The 23,875-nt window shown below is 36.9% G+C and overlaps 1 protein-coding gene across 1 annotated transcript in view; it reads left to right on the top strand.

Moving 5' to 3' along the window:
* Nucleotides 1-23,875, top strand: part of TTC17 (tetratricopeptide repeat domain 17) — a gene marked incomplete at its 5' end in the record, with an annotated part of 149,947 nt that overhangs the window by 69,427 nt on the left and 56,645 nt on the right. The window contains 1 exon segment of the mRNA XM_079709468.1: nucleotides 770-956. Coding sequence (XP_079565594.1) covers nucleotides 770-956 — 187 coding nt within the window.

The following is a 23,875-nucleotide window of genomic DNA, read 5'->3' as shown; positions in this document are numbered from 1 at the left end:
TGTATGCCTACCTTGAGAACCACTACTAAGTGTATACCCAAGGAAAATGAGTGCATATGTCTGTCAAAAGACATTTACATGACTGTTCATAGTAGCTTTATTTATAGTAGCCCAAAACTGCAAACAATCCAAAAACTCCCTATCAGTAGGAGAATAGATGAACAAATTGTGGTGTATTCACATGATGAAACATTACACATCAATTTTTTTAAAGAAGAATGAACAAATAGTACACAAAAAACATCTGGTTTCTTGAATATTAGATGTTGTGTTGAGTGAAAGCAGGTACAAAAGGGTACATATTATACACGTAAGAGAACATGCTGTTTGATTCCATTTATATGAAGTTCAAGAACAGGCAAGGCAGAGCTGATCTATGGTGATAGTCACAACATCACATCAAGTGGTTACCTCTGGGGTTGGGGTTGGGTTGCCCAGGGGAACCTCTTGGGGCACCAGAAATGTTCTAAACGTTTTGTATCTTTAGATGAGTGGTGGTTACAGGGATATATACATATATAAAAATTCATTGAGCTGTATGCTTAAGACTAGTGCATGTTACATACTTTAGGTATTTTTTATCTTAGTAGAAAGGTAAAAAATAAATTTATGTTAAACAGTTTAGCTGATGTAAATAAAATGGACAGTTGGGGTAACTTTTATGAGGTAACCTAAAAAAAGCCAAAAGACATATACTGTAAAGTTTTTGTAACTCTCAGAAAATATTAATTCATTAACATTTTCTGATTTTTTTTTTTTTTCTTTTCAGCCCCTGACCTTTTTGAGCCTGGGAAATGCTTACCTTGCTCTGAAGAATATCAGTGGGGCACTTGAGGCCTTTAGACAGGCTTTGAAATTAACTACAAAATGCCCAGAGTGTGAAAACAGCCTGAAGTTGATTCGCTGTATGCAGTTTTATCCTTTTCTGTACAACATCACCTCTTCTGTTTGCAGTGGTAAGCAGCTGTTAAATGCTGGCAAAATAATGAGTTCAATCAGGATTCCTATTTAGATCAACAGAGCACAGAAAATGATTTTCTTTATTTTTCCAAGGTTTTTACATAACCAGTGTAATTCTAGATACATAGGAAAGAAATTAATTAATAACTTGCTATGTACATGCCTTGGAGCATTAGGCTTAATTCTCTCCCAGAACCCTAGTTTGAGAAAGGCTGATTAAAGTATATTCGACTGGGATTGATAAGCTGTGAGATTTTTTTCTCTCCCCCAAATCGCTGATGTTTTACAACAACTCATATTTATGGTAAAAGATATTTTTTTTCTGCCACAAATTCAAACTGTGTAATGAGATTTGAAGCAATGTTTCTATCCTCATTCACTGAAGTACAGCCCCTTGTCTTTGAGTGGAGGTGGTGTGGACCTTCACTGCACCTTTCAGGTAGTCGTCTGACTTGAAGAGGCTATCTACTTTGCATTCTTCCGCTTCCTTCCACAGGCACCACACATGTGTACATATGTGTATACATACACACGTGTGCAGCAGTATGTCCACCTGGGTCAGAGCTACTTGAATTAATGTCTCAACTATTGTAAATTTCTAAGAGTTCCATGATATTTTTTCTTCAATATTTTTTTCTTGACGTATAGTTGATTTACAATGTATTAATTTCTGCTGTACAGCAAAGTGATTCAGTTATACATATGTATACATTCTTTTTTTTTAATTTTATTTATTTTTTTATACAGCAGGTTCTTGTTAGTCATCAGTTTTATACACATCAGTGTATACACGTCAGCCCAATCGCCCAATTCATCACACACACACACCCCCGCCACTTTCCCCCCTTGGTGTCCATACGTTTGTTCTCTACATCTGTGTCTCAATTTCTGCCCTGCAGACTGGTTCATCTGTACCATTTTTCTAGGTCCCAGATATATGAGTTGATATACGATATTTGTTTTCCTCTTTCTGACTTACTCACTCTGTATGACCGTCTCTAGATCCATCCATGTCTCTACAAATGACCCAATTTCATTCCTTTTTATGGCTGAGTAATATTCCATTGTATATATGTTCCACATCTTCTGTATCCATTCGTCTGTTGGTGGGCATTTAGAGTGCTTCCATGTCCTGGCTATTGTAAATAGTACTGCAATGAATGTTGGGGTGCATGTGTCTTTTTGAATTCTGGTTTTCTCTGGGTATATGCCCAGTAGTGGGATTGCTGGGTCATATGGTAATTTTATTTTTAGCTTTTTAAGGAACACATTGTACGAACACATTGAATATAAGAAATACATTCTTTTTTTATGTTTTTATATTTATGGTTTATCATAGGATATTGAATATAGTAGTTACACGATACTTGATTATTATTTAACCTTCACTAGAAGAAAAAAAATGAGTTTAACTTGAATTATGAGTGGTTCAGTTTATATACATGTGAATCCTCAGTACCTTGCTTTTGTAGAGCACACAGTAGGTGCTGTATTTAATGTTCAAATTACATTATAATATTCAACCATAGGACTAGCTCAGCTCCTTCAATTCAGGTATTTATAAGAAGAAAAAAAGTGACACTTCATTAAGTGACTTGTCTAAAAGACATCAGTAATTACTAGATTTGGCACCCAAACTGATTCACTATACCAGACTGCCTTAGGATTTTAATGGAAGGCAGGAAGTCATTTTAAATATCAGAGCCCTTTTTTTAGTGAAGAAACAAAAAATCTCTCAGACTCTATAGCTCAGTTGTAGATCATTGTTGAGCACCATCTAAACTAGAATTTGTACGTGAATGCTGAAGGCCTAACAATGTTTTTAGCTAGGCAGTACAGTGGGGTGGCTAGTTCTAGAGTCATACAGATTCATGTTTGAGCCCTGTCTGTGCCATTACTGTCTTTCTGTTCCCATTAAAGTAATTTATGTCCTAATCTATAAAATGAAAGACAGTAGAATCTCATATACTTTTTGGGAGGATTAAATTAGGTTATTGTCACAGAGTAGGTATTATGTAAAAGTAAACCATTAGAAATTCATAATGAATACAAAATACGACTCTAAAGGTTAAGGATCTTTTTCTTACATAATACTAGAAAATATGTTGTGGTCTTTAAAGTTTTGTAGGTTATATCTAAGGACAGCCTTATAAACAAGATTTCATTTTTTTCAATGAGCTGTTTATATTAATAGAATTTCTTATTTTCTTTACTGACTATCATCTCCCTCACCTCTCTTCTTTTCTGTTATTGGGAAGAAGGGTTTTGTATGTATATAGTGATCCTTTTCTAAAAGCCTTTTCTCTAGTATTTGTTTTACATGCTTTTGCTTAGTATTTTAGTTTCTTGAAATTAATTGTTATTTTATGTCACTGATGTCAAGAGAGGAAATTCAGTTGTCTTAAGCTATTTTTCCCCCAGAACATAATCTCAACTAGCCCAGGGAACTATTAACTTGAAACAGATCTTTCTCAAAATTGTAGTATCTGATAGTCCAGGTTATTCCAAGAATATTTTTTAATTGCTTTTTTTTTCTTTTTCTGCTCACTTCTTTTTTTTTAAATAATTTTTAAATTTTTGGCTGCACTGGGTCTTCATTGCTGCACACAGGCTTTCTCTAGTTGCGGTGAGCGAGGGCTACCCTTTGTTGCAGAGTGTGGGCTTCTCATTACGGTGGCTTCTCTTGTTGTGGAGCATGGGCTCTAGGCACACGGGCTTCAGTAGTTGTGGCTCACATGCTTAGTTGCACCGTGGCATGTGGGATCTTCCCGGACCAGGGCTTGAACCCGTGTCCCCTGCATTGGAAGGCAGACTCTTAACCACTGCACCACCAGGGAAGTCCCCAAGAATATTATTGAATCTGATACAATAACAATAAAAGAAACTAATTTGACTTGGGAAGAGGGAATACCATTTTTGGTTCTTTCAGAGAGCTCATTAAAAAAATTCTTTTTTTAATTAAAAAACATTACCCCTTTTTACATTGTAATTAATTAGTTTAGAAAAGAATCCAACATCAGTATATTTAAGAATATTCATATCATATCATGCATCTTTTCGGACCACAATGCTATGAGATTAGAAATGAATTACAGGGAAAAAAACATAAAAAACACAAACATATGGAGGCTAAACAATATGTTACTAAATAACCAAGAGATCACTAAAGAAATCAAAGAGGAACTCAAAAAATACTTAGATGGGCTTCCCTGGTGGCACAGTGGTTGGGAGTCCACCTGCCGATGCAGGGGACGTGGGTTCTTGCCCCGGTCCAGGAAGATCGCACATGCCACAGAGCGGCTGGGCCCATGAGCCATGGCCTCTGAGCCTGCACGTCCAGAGCCTGTGCTCCACAACGGGAGAGGCCACAACAGTGAGAGGCCCGCGTACCGCCAAAAATAAATAAATAAATAAATAAATAATACCTAGAGACAAATGACAATGAAAACATGATGATCCAAAAACTATGGGGTGCAGCAAAAGCAGTTCTAAGAGGGAAGTTTATAGCTATACAAGCCTACCTCAAGAAACAAGAAAGATCTCAAGTAAACAATCTAACATTACACCTAAAGGAACGAGAGAAAGAAGAACAAACAAAACCCAAAGTTAGTAGAAAGAAAGAAATCATAAAGATCAGAGCAGAAATAAATGAAATAGAAACAAAGAAAACAATAGCAAAGATCAATAAAACTAAAGCCTGGTTCTCTGAGAAGATAAACAAAATTGATAAACCATTAGCCTCCTTTTTCATCAAGAAAAAGAGGGAGAGGACTCAAATCAATAAAATTAGCAATGAAAAAGGAGAAGTTACAACAGACACCACAGAAATACAAAGCATCCTAAGAGACTACTACAAGCAACTCTATGCCAATAAAATGGACAACCTGGAAGAAATGGAAAAATTCTTAGAAAGGTATAACCTTCCAAGACTGAACCAGGAAAAAACAGAAAATATGAACAGACCAACACAAGTAATGAAATTGAAACTGTGATTAAAAATCTTCCATCAAACAAAAGTCCAGGACCAGATGGCTTCACAGGTAAATTCTGTCAAACATTTAGAGAAGAGCTAACACCCATCCTTCTCAAGCTCTTCCAAAAAATTGCAGAAGAAGGAACACTCCCAACTCATTCTGTGAGGCCACCATCACCCTGATACCAAAACCAGACAAAGATGTCACAAAGAAAGAAAACTACAGACCAATATCACTGATGAACATAGATGCAAAAATCCTCAAAAAAATACTAGCAAAGAGAATCCAACAACACATTAAAAGGCTCATACACCATGATCAAGTGGGATTTATTCCAGGGATGCAAGGATTCTTCAATATACGCAAATCAATTTGATACACCATATTAACAAAATGAAGAATAAAAACCATATAATCATCTCAACAGATGCAGAAAAAGCTTTTGACAAAATTCAACACCCATTTATGATAAAAACTCTCCAAAAAGTGGGCATAGAGGGAACCTACTTCAACATAATAAAAGCCATATATGACAAATCCACAGCAAACATCATTATCAATGATGAAAAACTGAAAGCATTTCCTCTAAGATCAGGAAGGAGACAAGGATGTCTACTCTCACCACTGTTATTCAACATAGTTTTGAAAGTCCTAGCCACAGCAATCAGAGAAGAAAAAGAAATAAAAGGAATACAAATTGGAAAAGAAGTAAAAGTGTCACTGTTTGCAGATGACATGATGATATACATAGAGAATCCTAAAAATGCCACCCGAAAACTACTAGAGCTAATCACTGAATTTGGTAAAGTTGCAGGATACAAAATTAATGCCCAGAAATCTCTTGCATTCCTATACACTAATGATGAAAAATCTGCAAGAGAAATTATGGAAACACTCCCATTTACCATTGCAACAAAAAGAATAAAATACCTAGGAATAAACCTACCTAGGGAGACAAAAGACCTCTATGCAGAAAACTATAAGACACTGATGAAAGAAATTAAAGATGATACCAACAGATGGAGAGATACACCATGTTCTTGGATTGGAAGAATCAATATTGTGAAAATGACTCTACTACCCAAAGCAATCTACAGATTCAATGCAATCCCTATCAAATTACCAATGGCATTTTTTACGGAACTAGAACAAATCATCTTAAAATTTGTATGGAGACACAAAAGACCCTGAATAGCCAAAGCAGTCTTGAGGAGAAAAAGCGGAGCTGGAGGAATCAGACTCCCTGACTTTAGAGTATACTACAAAGCTACAGTAATCAGGACAATATGGTACTGACACAAAAACAGAAACATAGATCAGTGGAACAAGATGAAAGCCCAGAGATAAACCCACGCACCTGTGGTCAACTAATGTATGACAGAGCAGGCAAAGATATACAGTGGAGAAAAGACAGTCTCTTCAGTAAGTGGTGCTGGGAAAACTGGACAGCTACAAGTAAAGGAATGAAATTAAAACACTCCCTAATACCATATACAAAAATAAACTCAAAATGGATTAGAGACATAAATGTAAGACTGGACACTATAAAACTCTTAGAGGAAAACATAGGAAGAACACTCTTTGACATAAATCACAGCAAGATCTTTTTGATCCACCTCCTAGAGTAATGGGGAAAAAAACAAATGGGACCTAATGAAACTTCAAAGCTTTTGCACAGCAAAGGAAACCATAAACAAGACAACCCTCAGAATGGGAGAAAATATTTGCAAATGAATCAATGGACAAAGGATTCATCTCCAAAATATATAAACAGCTCATGCAGCTCAATATTAAACAAACAACCCAATCCAAAAATGGGCAGAAGACGTAAATAGACATTTCTCCAAAGAAGACATACAGATGGCCAAGAAGCACATGAAAAACTGCTCAGCATCACTAATTATTAGAGAAATAGAAATCAAAACTACAATGATGTATCACCTCACACCAGTTAGAATGGGCATCATCAGAAAATCTACAAACAACAAATGCTGGAGAGGGTGTGGAGAAAAGGGAACCCTTTTACACTGTTGGTGGGAATGTAAATTGATACAGCCACTATGGAGAACAGTATGGAGGTTCCTTAAAAAACTAAAAATAGGGCTTCCCTGGTGGCGCAGTGGTTGAGAGTCCGCCTGCCGATGCAGGGGACACGGGTTCGTGCCCCGATCCCGGAAGATCCCACATGCCGCGGAGCGGCTGGGCCCGCGAGCCATGGCCGCGGAGCCTGTGTGTCCGGAGCCTGTGCTCTGCAACGGGAGAGGCCACAGCAGTGAGAGGCCCGCGTACAGCACAAAAAAAAAAAAAAAAAAAAAAAAAAACTAAAAATAGATTTACCATATGATCCAGCAATCCCACTACTGGGCATATACCCAGAGAAAACCATAATTCAAAAAGACACATGCACCCCAGTGTTCATTGCAGCACTGTTTACAACAGCCAGGTCATGGAAGCAACCTAAATGCCCATTGACAGATGAATAGATAAAGAAGTGTGGTACATATATACAATGGAATATTGCTCAGCCATAAAAAGGAACGAAATTGAGTCATTTGCTGAGACGTGGATGGATCTAGAGACTGTCATACAGAGTGAAGTAAGCCAGAAAGAGAAAAACAAATATCGTATATTAACGAATGTATGTGGAACCTAGAAAAATGGTACAGATGAGCCAGTTTGCATGGCAGAAGTTGAGACACAGATGTAGAGAACAGACATATGGACACCAAGGGGGGTAAACTGCGGTGGGGTGGTGATGGTGGTGTGCTGAATTCAGTGATTGGGATTGACATGTATACACTGATGTGTATAAAATTGATGACTAATAGGAACCTGCAGTATAAAAAAGCAAACAAAAAAACATTAGCCCTTTTTACTTGTAATTAATTAGTTTAGAAAAGAATCCAACGTCTGCTAACTCCTAAATAAGTAGTTACCCCTAATGGAAATATATGCATTTTCTAGGTTTAAAAACTCATTGATAATGCTGAACTAATTTCAATATTAAATTTTTCTTTAACAGTGTTTTTGCATTACTTGTTTCCACAATAATCCTATTTATTGATGGTTGTTTTGCTGAGTTCCAGCTTTGAAAAGCTGAAACTTGAAAGAAGCAGACACCTCTGTCGAAACCATGAACTTCTTACATTTTAAAACCTAACAGTTGCATTTGCTCCAGTTATCTCTGAGCTTTACTAAATGGTTGATGAAAAAGGAGACAAAACCTCTGAGTAATGATTAGCATTTCTGTGCCTTCAGATGATTCTGTCTGCCCTTTACTTTTTCATTTTTGCAATATTGAAAGAAGCTTCATAAGTTATCTTGTTTGACATATCTGTCTAAAGTTTTTATTATGACTATACAAGGGTTTCAGGTAGCAAGGTTTGTGATTCTGTTTCCAATAATCAAGGAATTCATATTTTTTGTAATACTAATAGTTACAGTTTATTACAGGGAAAAGATACTAGTTAAAATCAGCCAAGGCAGAGTCCTTGAGGGGTACAAATACAGAACTTCCGGTTGTCCTCTTCCCATGGAGTCATGGACAACATTACCTCCTCCCAGCTATGATGTGTGACAATACACGTGGAGTATTGCCAACCAAGGGAGCACACCCCAGCCTTTGGTGTCCAGAGGGTCTTTTTTTTTTTTAATGGAGTACAGTTGCTTTACAGTGTTGTGTTAGTTTCTACTGTACAGCAAAGTGAATGAGCTATACATATACATATGTCCCCTCTTTTTTGGATTTCCTTCCCATCTAGGTCACCACAGAGCATTGAGTAGAGTTCCCTATGCTATACAGTAGGTTCTCATTAGTTATCTATTTTATACACAGTATCAATGGTGTATATATGTCAGTCCCAATCTCCCAGTTCATCCCAGTGCCCCCTTTCCCCCTTGGTATCCATACATTTGTTCGCTATGTCTGTGTCTCTATTTCTGCTTTGTAAATAAGATTGTCTATACCAATTTTTTCAGATTCCAACATATATGCATTAATATGTGATATTTGTTTTTCTCTTTCTGACTTACTTCACTCTGTATGACAGTCTCTAGGCCCATCCACATCTCTACAAATGACCCAATTTTGTTCCCTTTTATGGCTGAGTGATATTTCAAGGAATTCATATTGTAATTGGGTTTTTTGGACAAGATTTAAGCTGTCCTTATACACCCTTTTTCCAACCTAAAAAATTCTCTTATGAAAGCCTGTTTGAAAAGCTACCAATTTAAAAGCTTTTCAGATAAGCTTTTCAAGATCAAAAATAGTCAAATACTCTTGGAAAACATTTTAAAAACAACTTTTCTGACCACTATTGTTAATCTTCCCTAAATTATTTTCTTTAAAGATCCACATTAGACACTGTTTTTATAGCAACTGTAATATAGTGTAATGTCTTGGGTAGTATGAAGTAAATGGTAAAATTATTAGTAGTCTTCTAACATCAGTAAGTATTGCTTTTCATATATAATCTTGGAAATTTTTCACACAGATTTTTAGTCTATGTTTCTTGGAGTATATGAACAGGTAATATATTTAGCTTTGAATACTGATTCATTCAGCTTAGAAGTACATAATCATTATGCTCACAAAATTTTCTTACTTGTAAAGACTTTATAGCTAAAAATGTGTCAATTAGTGCAGAATCATTTATCTGACAGTTTTCCCAAACTTTGATTAATCTAGGTAATCCTCTTATTTACTGCCATTTATTAGTTGCATGTGTTCTTACAGAAACTGCTTATCATCATCATCATCTCTCCTTTGAATAGTACTTAATAAATTCTTTTCTTTTATAGGTATTTTTATATCAGCATTACAGTTTCAAGGATGCTGGGAAGGAAAACATAATAGATTGATTTTTTAATTGCCAGCTCTCAAGTTGACTGTGAAAGAGAAGCTGGTGCTTCCCGTTTTGATTAAACATTTTATTTTGGCAGTTTTTAAATACATACTTTTTGTCCACATTTATTGACTTGTTATTTTACAATTCAACTTAAATAGAACTGAATTGGCCACTTTAACAAACTCAGTTTTCAATAACAACATACTTGGCCTTTTTTTAAAGTAAAATGGGACCTGTTAAATAAACTTACAATGCTTTTGAGTATAAGTAAGGTCTCTTGAGTGCTCAACACTAAAAAAGGACTTTTTAAAAATTGAAAATAACAAGGTGTCACAGAAAATGGAATTTCATGAAGCAATAATGATTATCTTCTCTAATGATGAAAAATGGAAAATAATTTATAATAAGCAAAACGTGGATATTAAATCTGTAATATTCATGATAGTGGATTTTCCAAGTGTTTATTACTTAAGAGTATTTTCTACATACTTTCATTCTTCAGTTTCACTGATTTGAAAATTAAAAAGTTACATCTAGAAAAGATGCTTTCTACTACTTAAGCAATATACATTGTTCTATTATTATGTCTCTGATATGCATAATTTTACTTTTAGTATTCTTCATTCAGTATTACTTTTCTTACATTAGAAAACATAAGACCAACGGAAGGTTATATTTGTTAGACTTCATTACACACGTATAGGTATGCTGCTAACAATGGCATTGTTATTAACTGAGTATAATTAAGCATCAGCCCCACAATCTCTGAACATTGGTCTTTTCTTAATCCACTGAGACACCTACCCACTTAAAATTCTTGGCCCAGATCTTTAGAAATTATGAATAAATGTTATACAGAACTCAGACTTTAATGTCTAGGTATGGTTAGAATTTTATATACATTTCTCTATAACATGTATTTCAAAGTTTTCACCACCATAGAAAAAAACAGAATTTCCAAATCACGTACATGAGCTTTAATATCTATTCCAATGTGCAGAAGAATTATCCTGTGTTGTCTTTATAATGTTTCTGTATTTATAGCATCTACTTAATATTTACCTAAATCTTATCTCCTTTTATCACTTGTTTCTTGCCTGTGGTTTTAGTCTGTGTTCTTCCACCCAAATTTCTGTAGATTTATAATTTGTAGCTTAAAGCAATTCTACATGGAGTTCAGATTTTGAAGGAAAAGAAATCATGCATTTTGCTGCCCTCCTGTGGACTATCCAACACATGCTACCTGCAGTTAAGGACCTTTGCTTTATCACATTCTTGATGAGAATTAGTGAAGATATCTGCTTTAAAAAAAAGAAAGAAAATACAGTCTAAAAGACACAGTTTTTGTAGCATTTTTAATATGCTACTAGTTAGCTTACCTCCATTTATTTTTGTTGGAAGAATGAAAACTGGTTGACTTTTTACAGGCTCAAAATCCTATAGGTGCAGGTGCATCCTGCAACAAAGCTAGATGTACCTCTCTATAATATGTATAAATTTTTATACTTCTTTACTTAAAGGTCTTTAATTATTTGGTTAACAAACAATCCTTTGATAAGTATCTATGTGATGGTGAGGGATAGAAAAGTGCCCTTTTTATGAATCTAGAAGCAAAGGTTATGATTTACTCAAGTCACAAGAGTCAGTCATTGGTAGCACAGAGACTGAAATCTGAGTTTTCCAAGGCAAGTGTAATTCTTTTATTCTCAAGCCATAAACTATTCCATTGCCAAGACTGAAATAATTCATATTTGTAGATTCTTGAGTCATTTTATGAAACTAGTATAATCACTGCACTTCGTATATCATCCCTCAAAAGAGATACATACATCCCTATATAAAACATGCCTCTGAACTATCTTATGGGGGACAGTCATAATGAACCCTAAAAGCACACCTAAAATGGTCCCTTTCAGTTTAACGTGTAACTTTGATCTCTTCTGAATTTTGCATCATTAGATTGCTGTAAAGCCTTGGATTTTACACAACATCTGGTAGCCGTACTTGTAATATTCGCTCAGTAGGTAATATTTGTATTTTGGGATTCCCAGCATTTAGGTTTCATGAGCAAAATGGTTACCTTTTGTTTTCATAAGAAGTTAAGACATTTAGGCAGGTTTTGTTAACCAGTGATTTTACACTTCAGCCTCCGAAAGACATTGAATATATATATAAATACTTCTTGGTTTTTAACATGAATTTTTTGTCCAGCATGCAAAAAAAATTTTTCTTTTGAGGAATGAGCCAGTTGGCCCCTGCTTAAGATCTTTCTACTGTTGTCCTCCTGTCATTATAGATTGTTAACCTGGCCAAATAATATTTAAGAAAAATGAAATTTGATAGTGGATATAACCTTCTAAAGCAATAGAGTATTTGTTTTCTTTCAACCAAAGGGACCTGAGTATGGCTTATTTATTCATTCATTTATTCAACTAATGTCTACTACTCTAGGAACTAGAAACCAACCAAACACAAAAAACTCCAAGTCTTACGGAGCTCCATTCTAGTAAAGAGAAACAGAGCAGATGATAAACATACTAATGAAGTTATTTAGTATGTTAGAAAATAAGTATCTGGGGAAAAATAGAGCAGGAGGGTTGGTGTGATATTTAAATTGGATTGTTAAGGGAGGCCCCATTGAGAAAGTGACACTTGAGCAAAGATTTGAAGGAGGTAAAGGGTTGGACCATGCAGACATACAGCATAAGAGCATTTCAGGCAGAGAAAATAGTTGTTGCAAAAGCTTATGCAAGGAGAGCTTTTCTGTGGTTTGGTGGTGTTGGAGGAAATGAAAGCAGAGACGAACGGGAGGAGTGTAGAACCGCATCTTTACAGCCTTGCAGACCATTCTAATAATTTGGGCTTTTATTCTAAGAGAAAGATGTATGATTTGGAAGCTTTTGAGCATTAGAGGAAAATGATCTGATTTACATTTTAACAGGATTCTTCTGGCTGCTCTGTTGAAGATAGATTGTAGTCAGGTAAGGGCACAAGCAGGAAGACCAGTTAGGATGCTGTTGCAAAAATGTAGGTGAAGGATGATGTTGCCTTGGACCAGTGGGGTGAGAGGGGAGAAGGTGAGAAGTGATCATCATATTGGGGGTATATTTTTGAAGGTGGAACCAATAAGACACTACCAGAGCAAGTATGGGAAATGAAAGAAGCAGAGGTCAGGGTGACTCCTAAATATGGGACCTAATCAACTAGGTGCTGTTTAATGAGATTTTTAATAACCAGTGGTGCTATTTAATGAGATAAAGTCTGAGGAAGGAACAGATTTAGGGATAAAAACAAATTTGGTTTTAAACAAGTTTTAGTTGCCTTCTAAATGTTTATGTGATGGTATTGGGTAGGCAGTTGGATATATATGAATGTCGTTATGGTCAAGGAAGGGTCCCAGGCTAGAGGTGAAAATTTGTGAACCATGGACATATGAATATCTTTTAAAAATCACAAAATTGGATGAAGTTACCTCAGTGATTAGTATAAAAAGAAAAGAGGTCAACGATTAATTACTAGGGCATTCCAGCCAACATTTAGTGGTTGGGAAGAGGAAGAACATTACAGGAGTAGCCAGTAAGACAGTAGGGAAACCAGGCAAGTATTCTGTTCCAGAAGCCAAGTGAAGAAAGTGTTCCAAGGAGTGGTCAGTTATATCATTATTCTTATGCTACATGGATATATCCTAAGAGCTTGAGTTGGATGAGGACAGAGAATAAAGCATCGGATTTCTGAACATGGAGGTTGTTGGCTGTCTTCTAAAAGTTTGTATTAAATGGCTTGTGAAGTAGGTGAGGAAGTGGAGATGGCCAGCAGCTCTTTCAAGGAGTTATGCTGTAGTGAGGAGCAGAAAAATGCGATGGTAGTTGGGGGTGGGGGGGGGGATGTGGGATTGAAGATATTTGGTTTTGGTTTTATTGTTCTAAAAATAAGAGGTATTGCAGTGTGTTCCTGTAGGAAATATCCAGTAAAGAGGAAGAAACTGAAGATGCAGAAAAAATTGTAGAAGCAAAACTCTTGAATAAACAGAAGGGAATGGGCTGCAAGGCACAAGTGTAGCGTAGAGGTTGTCCTTAAATAGGAGAAGGTACAATATATAGGTATAGATGTAGGTATGTTGGTGAGACTTTTGATTACTTAGTGAAGTAAGAGGCCAGTTGTCAGATGAGTGTGAAGAGGGACAGAGGAGGTTAGAAATACGAGAGAGGAAGGGCTGAAAACAATGGACTCAGAAGGTGAATTGACTAGAGAGGTTTCTAATTTTGGTAACTGGATAAATGTCAATGTCATTAATTTAGAGAAGGAATATGGAAAAGGAATTATGCCTTGATGTGTGGCTGGAAAATAAGTTCAGTGATAGACATGTTCATACAGAGATGCCACTGGTTCCCTCAGATTGTTTAAGGTGAGAAGAAAAGTCGTAGAATGGAATCTTAGAAAATACTAGCATTTAAGGAGCAGAGCCAGTGAAAGTGAGTAAAGAGAGGTATTGGGAGAACCAAGAGGGAGCTGGGTCTTGAAGGTCAGAAGAACAGAGGGTTTGAGAAGGAAAAAGAAATCAACAGTAGCATGTCCTATATTGGTTCCTAAAGTAGGGTACAAATATCACCAGAGGCACACAAGCTTTTAGGTGGTACTTAGAGTAACGTTTTTTGATTTTAGTATTTGTGGCTTATTCTAATGGGCATTAGAAGAAATAAATAACCAGCACATCAAACCTGTAATTCATGAAAAGTGGTACTGATTTTCCCTTTTAACATAAATTAATGTAAGATTAAACAGTGACTCCATTTAAAGAAGAACATTGCATAAATAATGGTACTGGTACCTATGGAAAAATCACAACAGTAGTGGACGAATGAATAGTGTGGGAAGCTCTGGATTTAACAGTTTAGAAAATCATTTGGTGACCTCATTTTATCAAAAGTATTTTCTGTAAAATGGGGAAATATCTATACTAAAACAAGAATACATTTTAGGAAATAGAAATATTAAAGTGAGCTCTCTATGTATAGTTGAATTACTTTTAGAGTTACTGGCATAGATTCTAAACTATATAACTTTTGTTTCATCCTGTCACTGTGTAACTAAAATAACTTTAAAGCAAATAGTTAATGATACCAGGAATCATTCTTTAGATAATATATAATAGGACACAAATAAGGAAGACTTTTTAAAAATTCACTTGTTAGAAACATGAAAAAGTAATTCTGTGTTTGGAATAAAATAGAAAAATTTGGCAGCTGAGTGAAGAAGTAAGGCATTTATTAGGAGAGTATTCTAAGGCCCAGCATGTAATACAGAGCAAGTGGTTTTATTCTCTGTCTCTGGGACTCTTGGAACTGAGTCACTGCAGCTTGGTTGTGATGTTCCAAGAGGACTGTGTCCAAGGGCAGCAACTAAGCAGTCACTCTCGATATTTGAGTAGCACTTCTTGAAGTCAGCTAGGAGGTTAGCACTGCAGCTTGTTACTCAGTTATGGAATGCTTTTGTTCATTACCTTAAAAATAAGTTGCAAATTTATAATCTGAGTTACAGAGCTTAACATTTCAGGTGTGCGAATGGTCTTTGCCAGTGTTAGGGTTACTATCTTGCGTCTCCAATAGGAAGTGAGTTATACTTTTGAGTTTGTAAATTAAGATCATGGTTCTGCTTCCTTTATGCTCTGTATGTAGTGCAGGGACACCCACTGGAAGGCATCGTTAATCATATTTTGTGAACACTTACCTATAGATAGGGTTGGAAAGTTATACTGAGACATCTTTCTTTGTGTATAGGCTCCATTCTGCATCAGGAACTTACTGTAGTTTCCTGCATTCACATCACTGAGGTCACAGTGATTGTACACACCAGCAAGAAAAATGAAGGATGAGCAAGATGGGGTCTGTTTTATCTAGCCCCCACTAATTATTGAACAAGAATTTTTAATATGGTTTGTCACTGCAGTAGTACATGTCTCCTGATAGGAACTGAAGGGGGCTAACTTCTAGTTATAAATACTTTGTGTGTAGTAAGTTAGGCAAGTTCATTGGATGCTATCTTTTTACATCTTCGGTTTCCATTGTTGCAGATGTTTTTGGAGATATTTCAGTTTGTGATGTTAAGCTTTGCTATCTCATATAGCAAGCATTTGCATGACTCCTCTCCATTCAAAAAGATTATTCTAATTGGCAGAACTCTCTCTCTCCCTCTCTCTCTCCTCTCTCTCTCTCTCTCTCTCTCTCTCTCACACACACACACACACACACACACACACACACACACTAAAAATCCATGCTGCATTAGAGTGGGCTCTTTTTTAAGTGACCTATACCTCAGAAAATTCTTTACGTGCACTGCAAACCAACTAGTTGAAATGAATTCCCAGTTTTGGAGTTCTTGCTTGAAACAGTGAGCACTGGCAGTTCCCTGGCAGTCCAGTGGTTAGGACTTGGTGCTTTCACTGCCGTGGGCCCAACTTCAGTCCCTGGTCAGGGAACTAAAATCCCGCAAGCTGCAAAGTACGGCCAAATAAAAAAAGAAAACAAACAAAAAAAAAAATAGGGGCTTCCCTGGTGGTGCAGTGGTTAAGAATCCGCCTGCCAATGCAGGGGACACGGGTTCAATCCCAGGTCCAGGACGATCCCGCATGCCCCAGAGCAACTAAACCCGTGCACCACAACTACTGAGCCTGTGGTCTAGAGCCAGTGAGCCACAACTACTGAGCCCGTGTGCCACAATTACTGAAGCCCACACCCCTAGAGCCCGTGCTCTGCAACAAGAGAAGCCAACGCAATGAGAAGCCCCCGCAATGAGAAGCCCGCACACCTCAACGAAAGAGTAGCCCCTGCTCGCCGCAACTAGAGAAAGCCCGCACGCAGCAATGAAGACCCAACTCAGCCAAAAATAAATAAGTAAAATAAATAAATTTATTAAAGAAAAACAAAAAACAGTGAGCACAAACTATTTCAACCCCTTTACAAATTTAATCATTGAATGACTTTTTTTTTTTAAACTCAGTTCCATGGGCTGATGGAAATAAAGCAGTTGAGCCTGATAATCAGTAGAAAAGAGCATTGGTGAAATTTAAAATACATATGACTGAGGATACCTGGCATACATATATGTGTCGGTGTATATGCTGGTTTGGGCTTTTTCCCCCCTTCTGTGAGTGTTGGTTATTACAAGTAGTCGAATTCATTTCATACTAAACTATTGTGGTCTTTGACCAAGAAAATCTCAGTAGTCTGTTACTTTTTCTTAACCACCAAAGTTTATTTAGTTATGATCTTGAAAATACAGGAGAAATTTAAATCATATTTCATAACTGTTGAAAAGAACACAGCTTTGGATTTCTCTTGTCTTCTCATTTAGTTTATTTTTATTGATATAACAACAAATCTAAATTTGCCATTCAAAATTTACCACTCTGAAAGCAGTTTAAACTGCTTTAGCTGTCAGGCATTACTTAATAACCCAGTCAGATCACAAATATCCAAAATGATAATTATTTTTAAAAATAATAAAATAAAACAAGCATATCAAATTTCAGGAGAAGGAACTAGAGGTCAGTAGCAGCTGATAGAGTATGTGGTGTTGATCAACTCTTCTGTGTCCTGGTAGGTGTACCTGTAGTAATATAGCCAGTTTCCCTTGATGATGTGAAATACAGCTAGAGGAAAACCTAACATGAACAAAACAATTCACCACCTCCCTCACTGTACACTGCCTAAGTACCATAAATGTTAAAAACTGAGAGAGCAAGGTCCTAGAAACCGTGTTATTTATGATGTGCGAAGTGGCCACTGAGGTGAATGCCTCCAGGCAACTTTCATTTGGTGATATAAAGCAAAAGGAAACAGTATGATACTATCATTTATTTTTCTATGCTTTTCACTTGATTTAGTGTGCTGACCATATGTACTTAGATTTAGGTAGATACACTCAAAGTTCCTGTCTTAATCCCAAACCCCTAAAGTGGGTCTGATATCAGGCAGCTAGGGGACTTTCTTACTGAAAACCACAAGGCCTTGCTCAAAATGTTCTGTGGTAGAGGGATTTCAGTGGCCTTTTTTGTTAACCTTTGTTTAAATATCATGCTTATTACCCAAACCAGTGTAAAGGACAATGCCTAACCCTCTTTGTCCTCATATCTAAGTCCTATGAGATATTACTAGGCTCAAGTCCTTAACAATCCTGGAATAACTAGGCTCTTGTGTTCTCATTTAAAGATACTGTTCTTATAATCCACTTAGTCTGAGGAGTAAAAAAGACCAAGTAGCCTTTGACATTTTATTAGCCTTGGCCTTGCATTATATCCTTGCTTTAGGAAAAAGCGCAAACCTAATGGCAGTAAATGCTTCTGATGGTAGGTCCCTTCCCCATTACGCATACCTCTGGGCCTCCATTTATAGTTTGAGGAGTGGGAGCAGAGTTAAATCTATTGATTTTTCTACACATCAGCAGGTGACCAATCACTTGCAGCAACAGAAAGGAGAGGTAAATATAAACTCCAAAGGTTGTGAGTAGCTAGGAAATCTAAGCCCTCCCCGTTCCCTCATCCCAACCCTCTGTTTATAGGCTTATTCTAGGTATTAAGAATTGAATGAAGCCAACTCACTGCAAGCATATGTGGTTGATGCAAATAGACATGCTTAATTTGAGCTCACTGACCACATGACTTTAATATCATTCTGTCTTCTGCAAAGTCAATGGAAATTGTACCAAACCATGACATACGATGATGCTATTGTGGAATATTGTTTTCTTTACCACATACATCCTGCTTTCCTGGTTCCTTGTGTTGGCTTATATTGTTTTCAGTAGCTCTTCCCCATAACCCTCCCTCCTGCCCTCCCCCCCACACAAAAATTCTAATCTTGCCCATCCTTCAAGGCCCACTTCTGCTATATGCCTTACTGATCCCTTAATTATAAGTAATGCATAACCAGTCATGCCACCTGCACCTCTCCTTCAGCTCCTGTGACTTGCCATTACAGTTACTTGTGTACAAGACACTACTCTCCTACAGGCCTTCTCTAGCTCATTGAGAGCAGGGACCAATCCTTTTTTTCATCTTCATACCCTGGCCCACCATGCATTCCACACCATCCTCCCAATGTTTAGCCCATAGAATGTACTTAAATTGCAAATTAGCTAATGGCATTTCAGGTTTGAACTACTGAAAATACCTAATAATAGAGGGTAATTAACTCATACCCACCCACTGTTTATCCAGAATGCTTTATACCAGACCCCCACTCAACATACATATATAGATACAGATCTTCTTTTGATGTCTGCAGCTCCCGCACAGTAGGAGGGGGAATAGAAAAGGAATTATCTCATTTGAAGGCACATGTTGTGTCCACTAGAAGATGACACATCTAATAGATAGCCTATATTTTCTCCTGTCTGCACTGTTTTTAATGAAAGTTACAGATGTCCTTGTTGACCCTCATTGAAAAACTGACTTGGGTAAATCAGTAAGTGTGAGAATCTATTGGATTTGTTTCCCCAACATTCTTGCTTGAAACAAATTTCCCGAGGCTGAAGTAAGACAGAGATTTAAATTTAATAATAACAATAATAACAACAATAATAACAATAAAATATTCAACAGCAGCTATGGCAGTTAATTTTCTTTCTCAATATAGTTTCTACATGGGAAAATCTTTCCTAGTAAACTTCCAGTAAATGTTTATATTCCCTTGTTTAGACATCTAACCTGATCTTTCACATTTCTGGAGGAAGTTACAGCCATGGAGAGCTTGAATTCCATCACTGGAGTCATGTCTTCCACAGTCTCCATGTCATGGTGTCTGTGTCTCAACTGGTGCTGACTTTGCTCCCTGTGCTTTAGTCACTTAAGTGATGGCCACGTGGCAAGACAAAGAGGCCAGATTTATTGGTAGTTCTCTTTTTTCTTCTCTAAAAGAAGGCAGGGAGTATAGGTCTATAGAAACCAATACATCTCTGAACTCTTGGTCAAATCACATTCCCCCACCATGTGTGAAGAGAGTGTTTCCCAGGATAGAATTTAACTCTAGAATATGTAGTAAAATGGAATCTCTCTCTCTCTCTCTCTCTCTCTCTCTCTCTCTCTCTCTCTCTCTCTCTTCTTTTGAGGTCACACACTTTTCTTTCTTAGTTTTTCCTTTTTAAGCTCACTTGTGACTCATTCACCTCACCATGATGGAATACCTGTATAATCCTGAGGTTGCTGATTTCAAGTCTTTAATATGGTGTTTTCTATCTGGCATTGCCGTACTTTTAAGGTCAGCCAGTACATAACCATTACTTTTAAACCTCCTGCAAATAATTCCATTCAGCAGTAATTGCTGAATGAGAACAAGTCTGAGCCATTACTTCCATCAAAATGATTTCTCTCGTCTTAAGTGGAGGACAGCACAGGACAGAGGAAGTGAGACAGTTTCCCTTGTCTCAGGTGCAGCCATCAGCAACCTAGGTTCACCTAGATTCAAGGAGTTCTGTATGCTTATGTTCACAGTGGTTTCAGCAATAGTGTTTCCTACAGCTCCTCTTATTGTAGGACAGTAGCTTCTCTCTCCATTTCAGATAAAGAACCTAGACACAGAGAAGGGAATTGATTTGCCAAGGTTCATATGGTAAGGCTGCGGTTAAGGCAGGATTTGAATTCATACCATGGAATGCTCCTCTTAGAACAAGGTCTACAAGACTTTGTCACAACCTCTGGAGGTGGAAATCATAAAGGAATCTGTTCCCAGTGAGGTTTCTTACTGCTTCACGTATACCTATTTCTCTGTGTAGTACCAAGCCCCACATGCCACCCACAGTTAAAGTTTCCTCGTAATATTTTAAAGTAATCTTGCATAGCAATGGTGCACAACTGAAAGATACACTTTTGTTCACCTCACAATTTATATTACTATTTTTCCTAAAAGATACATACCCTACTAGAGAAATAAATATGAAATTAGTTGCTTGGCTCTTAGAAAGTTCTGAGGCCTCTCAATTTTGTGGCCTTTCTTTCTTATAACTAACCCTAAAGGATTCCTAACCCAACCAGGAATTTCTTACCAACTTATGAGATTCAGAAGAGAAGAATTCTTTAAAAAGAAGAGACGAGAAGAATTCTTTTTAACAAGTAAGTGGTTACCCAACTCCAGTTAGAAAATAAATATTCTAGGACCTTTGTAAACAGGATTTATATGAGAAGATAGGAAATTTCTTTATCCTTAGTCATGGTGGGAGTTCCTGAGAACTTAGTTTACTCTGAAATCTGTTTAGCCACAGAATAAATTGTGCCTTTCTCCCTTAGGAGACTTATGCTTTGACAAGGTATATTAAATATTTCGTTGTTTTCCAGAACACCCTTGTAGGGGAGATTAATATTAATAACCCATTATGCAGTCAATACTCTAACCACAGAAAAAGATTTTGATATGTCTAAGATCTCATAGCAGTTCCAGAATCAGAAATACCCTCTTTGGAGTTTCATGTTTAGTTGGTGTTGCCTTGTACTCTCTTACTTTTAAGAAAAACCAGACTGCCAGGATTTGAATTGCTAAATGCTTTGCAAGCAAGTATAGAGCATTAAGCAGAGAAAAGTGTTTCCATTTTCACCTGGAACCTTGTTATCTAAAGCATTTCATTTAAATCATGTAGTTCCAAAAACAATAACAACAACAAAAACATACCTCTCAAGGTTAGTCCAAGCCATAGAATCTCCTCATTTTTGCATTAGCAAAAAATAATAACCTTATGCATGGAAGATGACATTTTACTTTTTAGGTGTCTTTCCATTTTTCCTTCTCCAACATTTTCTTGTGTTTCTTTAATAAGAACATCATCTCTACCTTTGCTGGGAAGACAAGCAATATTTTTCTACATAGGCAACTTTTTTTTTAGTTCCCCTTTGAGCTAGAGTAGACCTATATTATAGTCCAAAGAATAGAAACTTATTTTTTCTGAAATTCTTCAGTTCTCCCTCAGGCAACTGGAAGGAGTAATTCAAAAATTAGGCCGTATGACTTTCTATGATTAGCCTAGATAATCATGGAAATCACACCAGAATGCTAAACCAGTCTCTTTTTAACTCAGCCTAAGAAAATTCATATTAATAGTTCTAATTTTAAAGCATGTAGTTTTTACATGATCATTTTGACTCTGCCTATTTCCAAGAAATATCCTAACATAAACTTCTTATGCTTCCTTTAATTCCCCCGGTTCTCCCTGATCCCCTTTCCTGCCCTCTCCCTCAGAGGTATTGGCCCCAATTTCCTGAGTTGGAGGGCAAGACATTCTTAGAATGCAGAAGGCTTGCTTCAGGAGGGTGTCTGGGCTTGAGGTCATGCAAGAGGACTAATTTTAGCTTCAGGATCTTGTGCACATCGTGTCTTATAAATCACCTATGAAGCATTTTTAAATATTGCAGACATTTTAAAAGATGAAACCAATTAAATTTTTATAATAGATAGAGGGTGGGAGAGAAAAATAAGAGATGGCAAAGGTTGGAGGAGGAAATCAACTGCAGGAAACACAGCTAGAATTTCACTGGGTTCCAGTGTTAAAGGTTTATCTTTTTGCTTTACTTGACCTGTGTCAAGATAAAAAATGCTTTAGAGGCAAATTCACCAAAGCTGAAGGCAGAGAGAATATTCACTAGGAAAACATGTTTAAAATTATCAGTATCATTGTCATCATTTTTTCCTCTCTGCTTTTAATAGTCATGCTTATTTATTTCCCAATTAAGAATTGCCTCTGAAAAGTATGCTGTTCTTCATAGTGAATTTTAGTCAGTTGGGTGTGTAGAGTTGTTGTCATTGCTCTGTTTTATTTTAATGCTCTTATGCTTGGTTTCCCCGTACTTAATTGCACGTACTAGGTGGTGAAGACAGAAGTAGAGGCAAATCTGCAACCTCTGTCCTCTCAGGAGAATCTGGAGAAAGAAAGCAACTACCATTGCTCATGGCTTCTTTTCTTAGCCCTCCAGGGCCCACACACTCCACACCTTCCGTCTCTATCAAATCGTACTTCTCATTGTCTCCCAAACACAAATGAGAATTCCTGTTCCTATTGCTTTGCTCAACACATTATTCCTCCCTGCCTAGAATGCCACCTTCTCTACTTTTTCTGCTGAAGAGGTAGTATTGACTAGGGGAAAGTCAAGAAGCTTTGTGGTAAAATAGAATTAATTCAAATCCCAGATCTACCACTTACTTACTGTTTGACCATAGGCAAGTTACTTAGTTTCACTGATAATCAGTTTCCTTATCTGTGAAATTAGTAATATTTCACAAGGTGTTTTTGAGGGGTAAGTGGAAGAAAAAATACAGAAGTACTCAATAAATATTGATTCCCTTCCTTGTAATTCCCCCTTTTGAAGTTCTGTGTTTTTAAATCCTACGTATTCTTCAAAATTCAAGTTCTACCTACTCAAAGCTTATTCTCTGAAGCACTTACTTGGCACAGTAGACTACCTCATTACTGTTTGTTGTCTTGCATTATTGTCTTGTAAGCTTCTTGAGAGCTAAAGCTTCTGACATAGCCTTGTTGAAAATGGTAGCCTCAGATGTGTGATAGTGTAGAACTGGAAAATGGTAGCCTCAGATGTGTAGTAGTATAGAACTGGAAAATGGGAAGTGAATCCCTAAGTATGCAGTCCCCTTTCTCTCACCTAGGAAGTTTGGAAAGGTTTTGAGTCCATTATGTTTTCTTGGCACAATAAGGAAAATGGCCTGAGAAATGCTTTCCAAAATTATGGAATCTGAAAGGGAGTCATCAGATCCAGAAAGAGACTTCTTGTATTTCCATTGCTGCAGAGACAGTCTGATTGGGTACATATATCTCTTTGGGGCAACATTCTCTTAAAAAACAAAAAAACTTTTAGAGAATGTTTGGATGTTCTGATAAAGGAGGAAAGTTACTTTTACACTCTTACCCAGAGAATTGTCCTACAATATGAATGTAGGCTTCCACTGAACATGCACCTTCAGTAGCAACGCACATGGAACATGAGGAGACCTGTTCAGCCAGCCAGATCCCCACTACAGCAGACACAACAGCCTAGTAACACATTCTCCTACCCAGAGAATGTCCCTCAGGTGGAGCTGGATAGTGGCTCTTTATCCC

The sequence above is a fragment of the Hyperoodon ampullatus genome (genome assembly GCF_949752795.1).
Source record: "Hyperoodon ampullatus genome assembly, chromosome: 7".
Classification (NCBI taxonomy): domain Eukaryota; kingdom Metazoa; phylum Chordata; class Mammalia; order Artiodactyla; family Ziphiidae; genus Hyperoodon; species Hyperoodon ampullatus.
The sequence above is the reverse complement of the archived record's forward strand: the minus strand, read 5'-3'. Positions and strand labels throughout refer to the sequence as shown.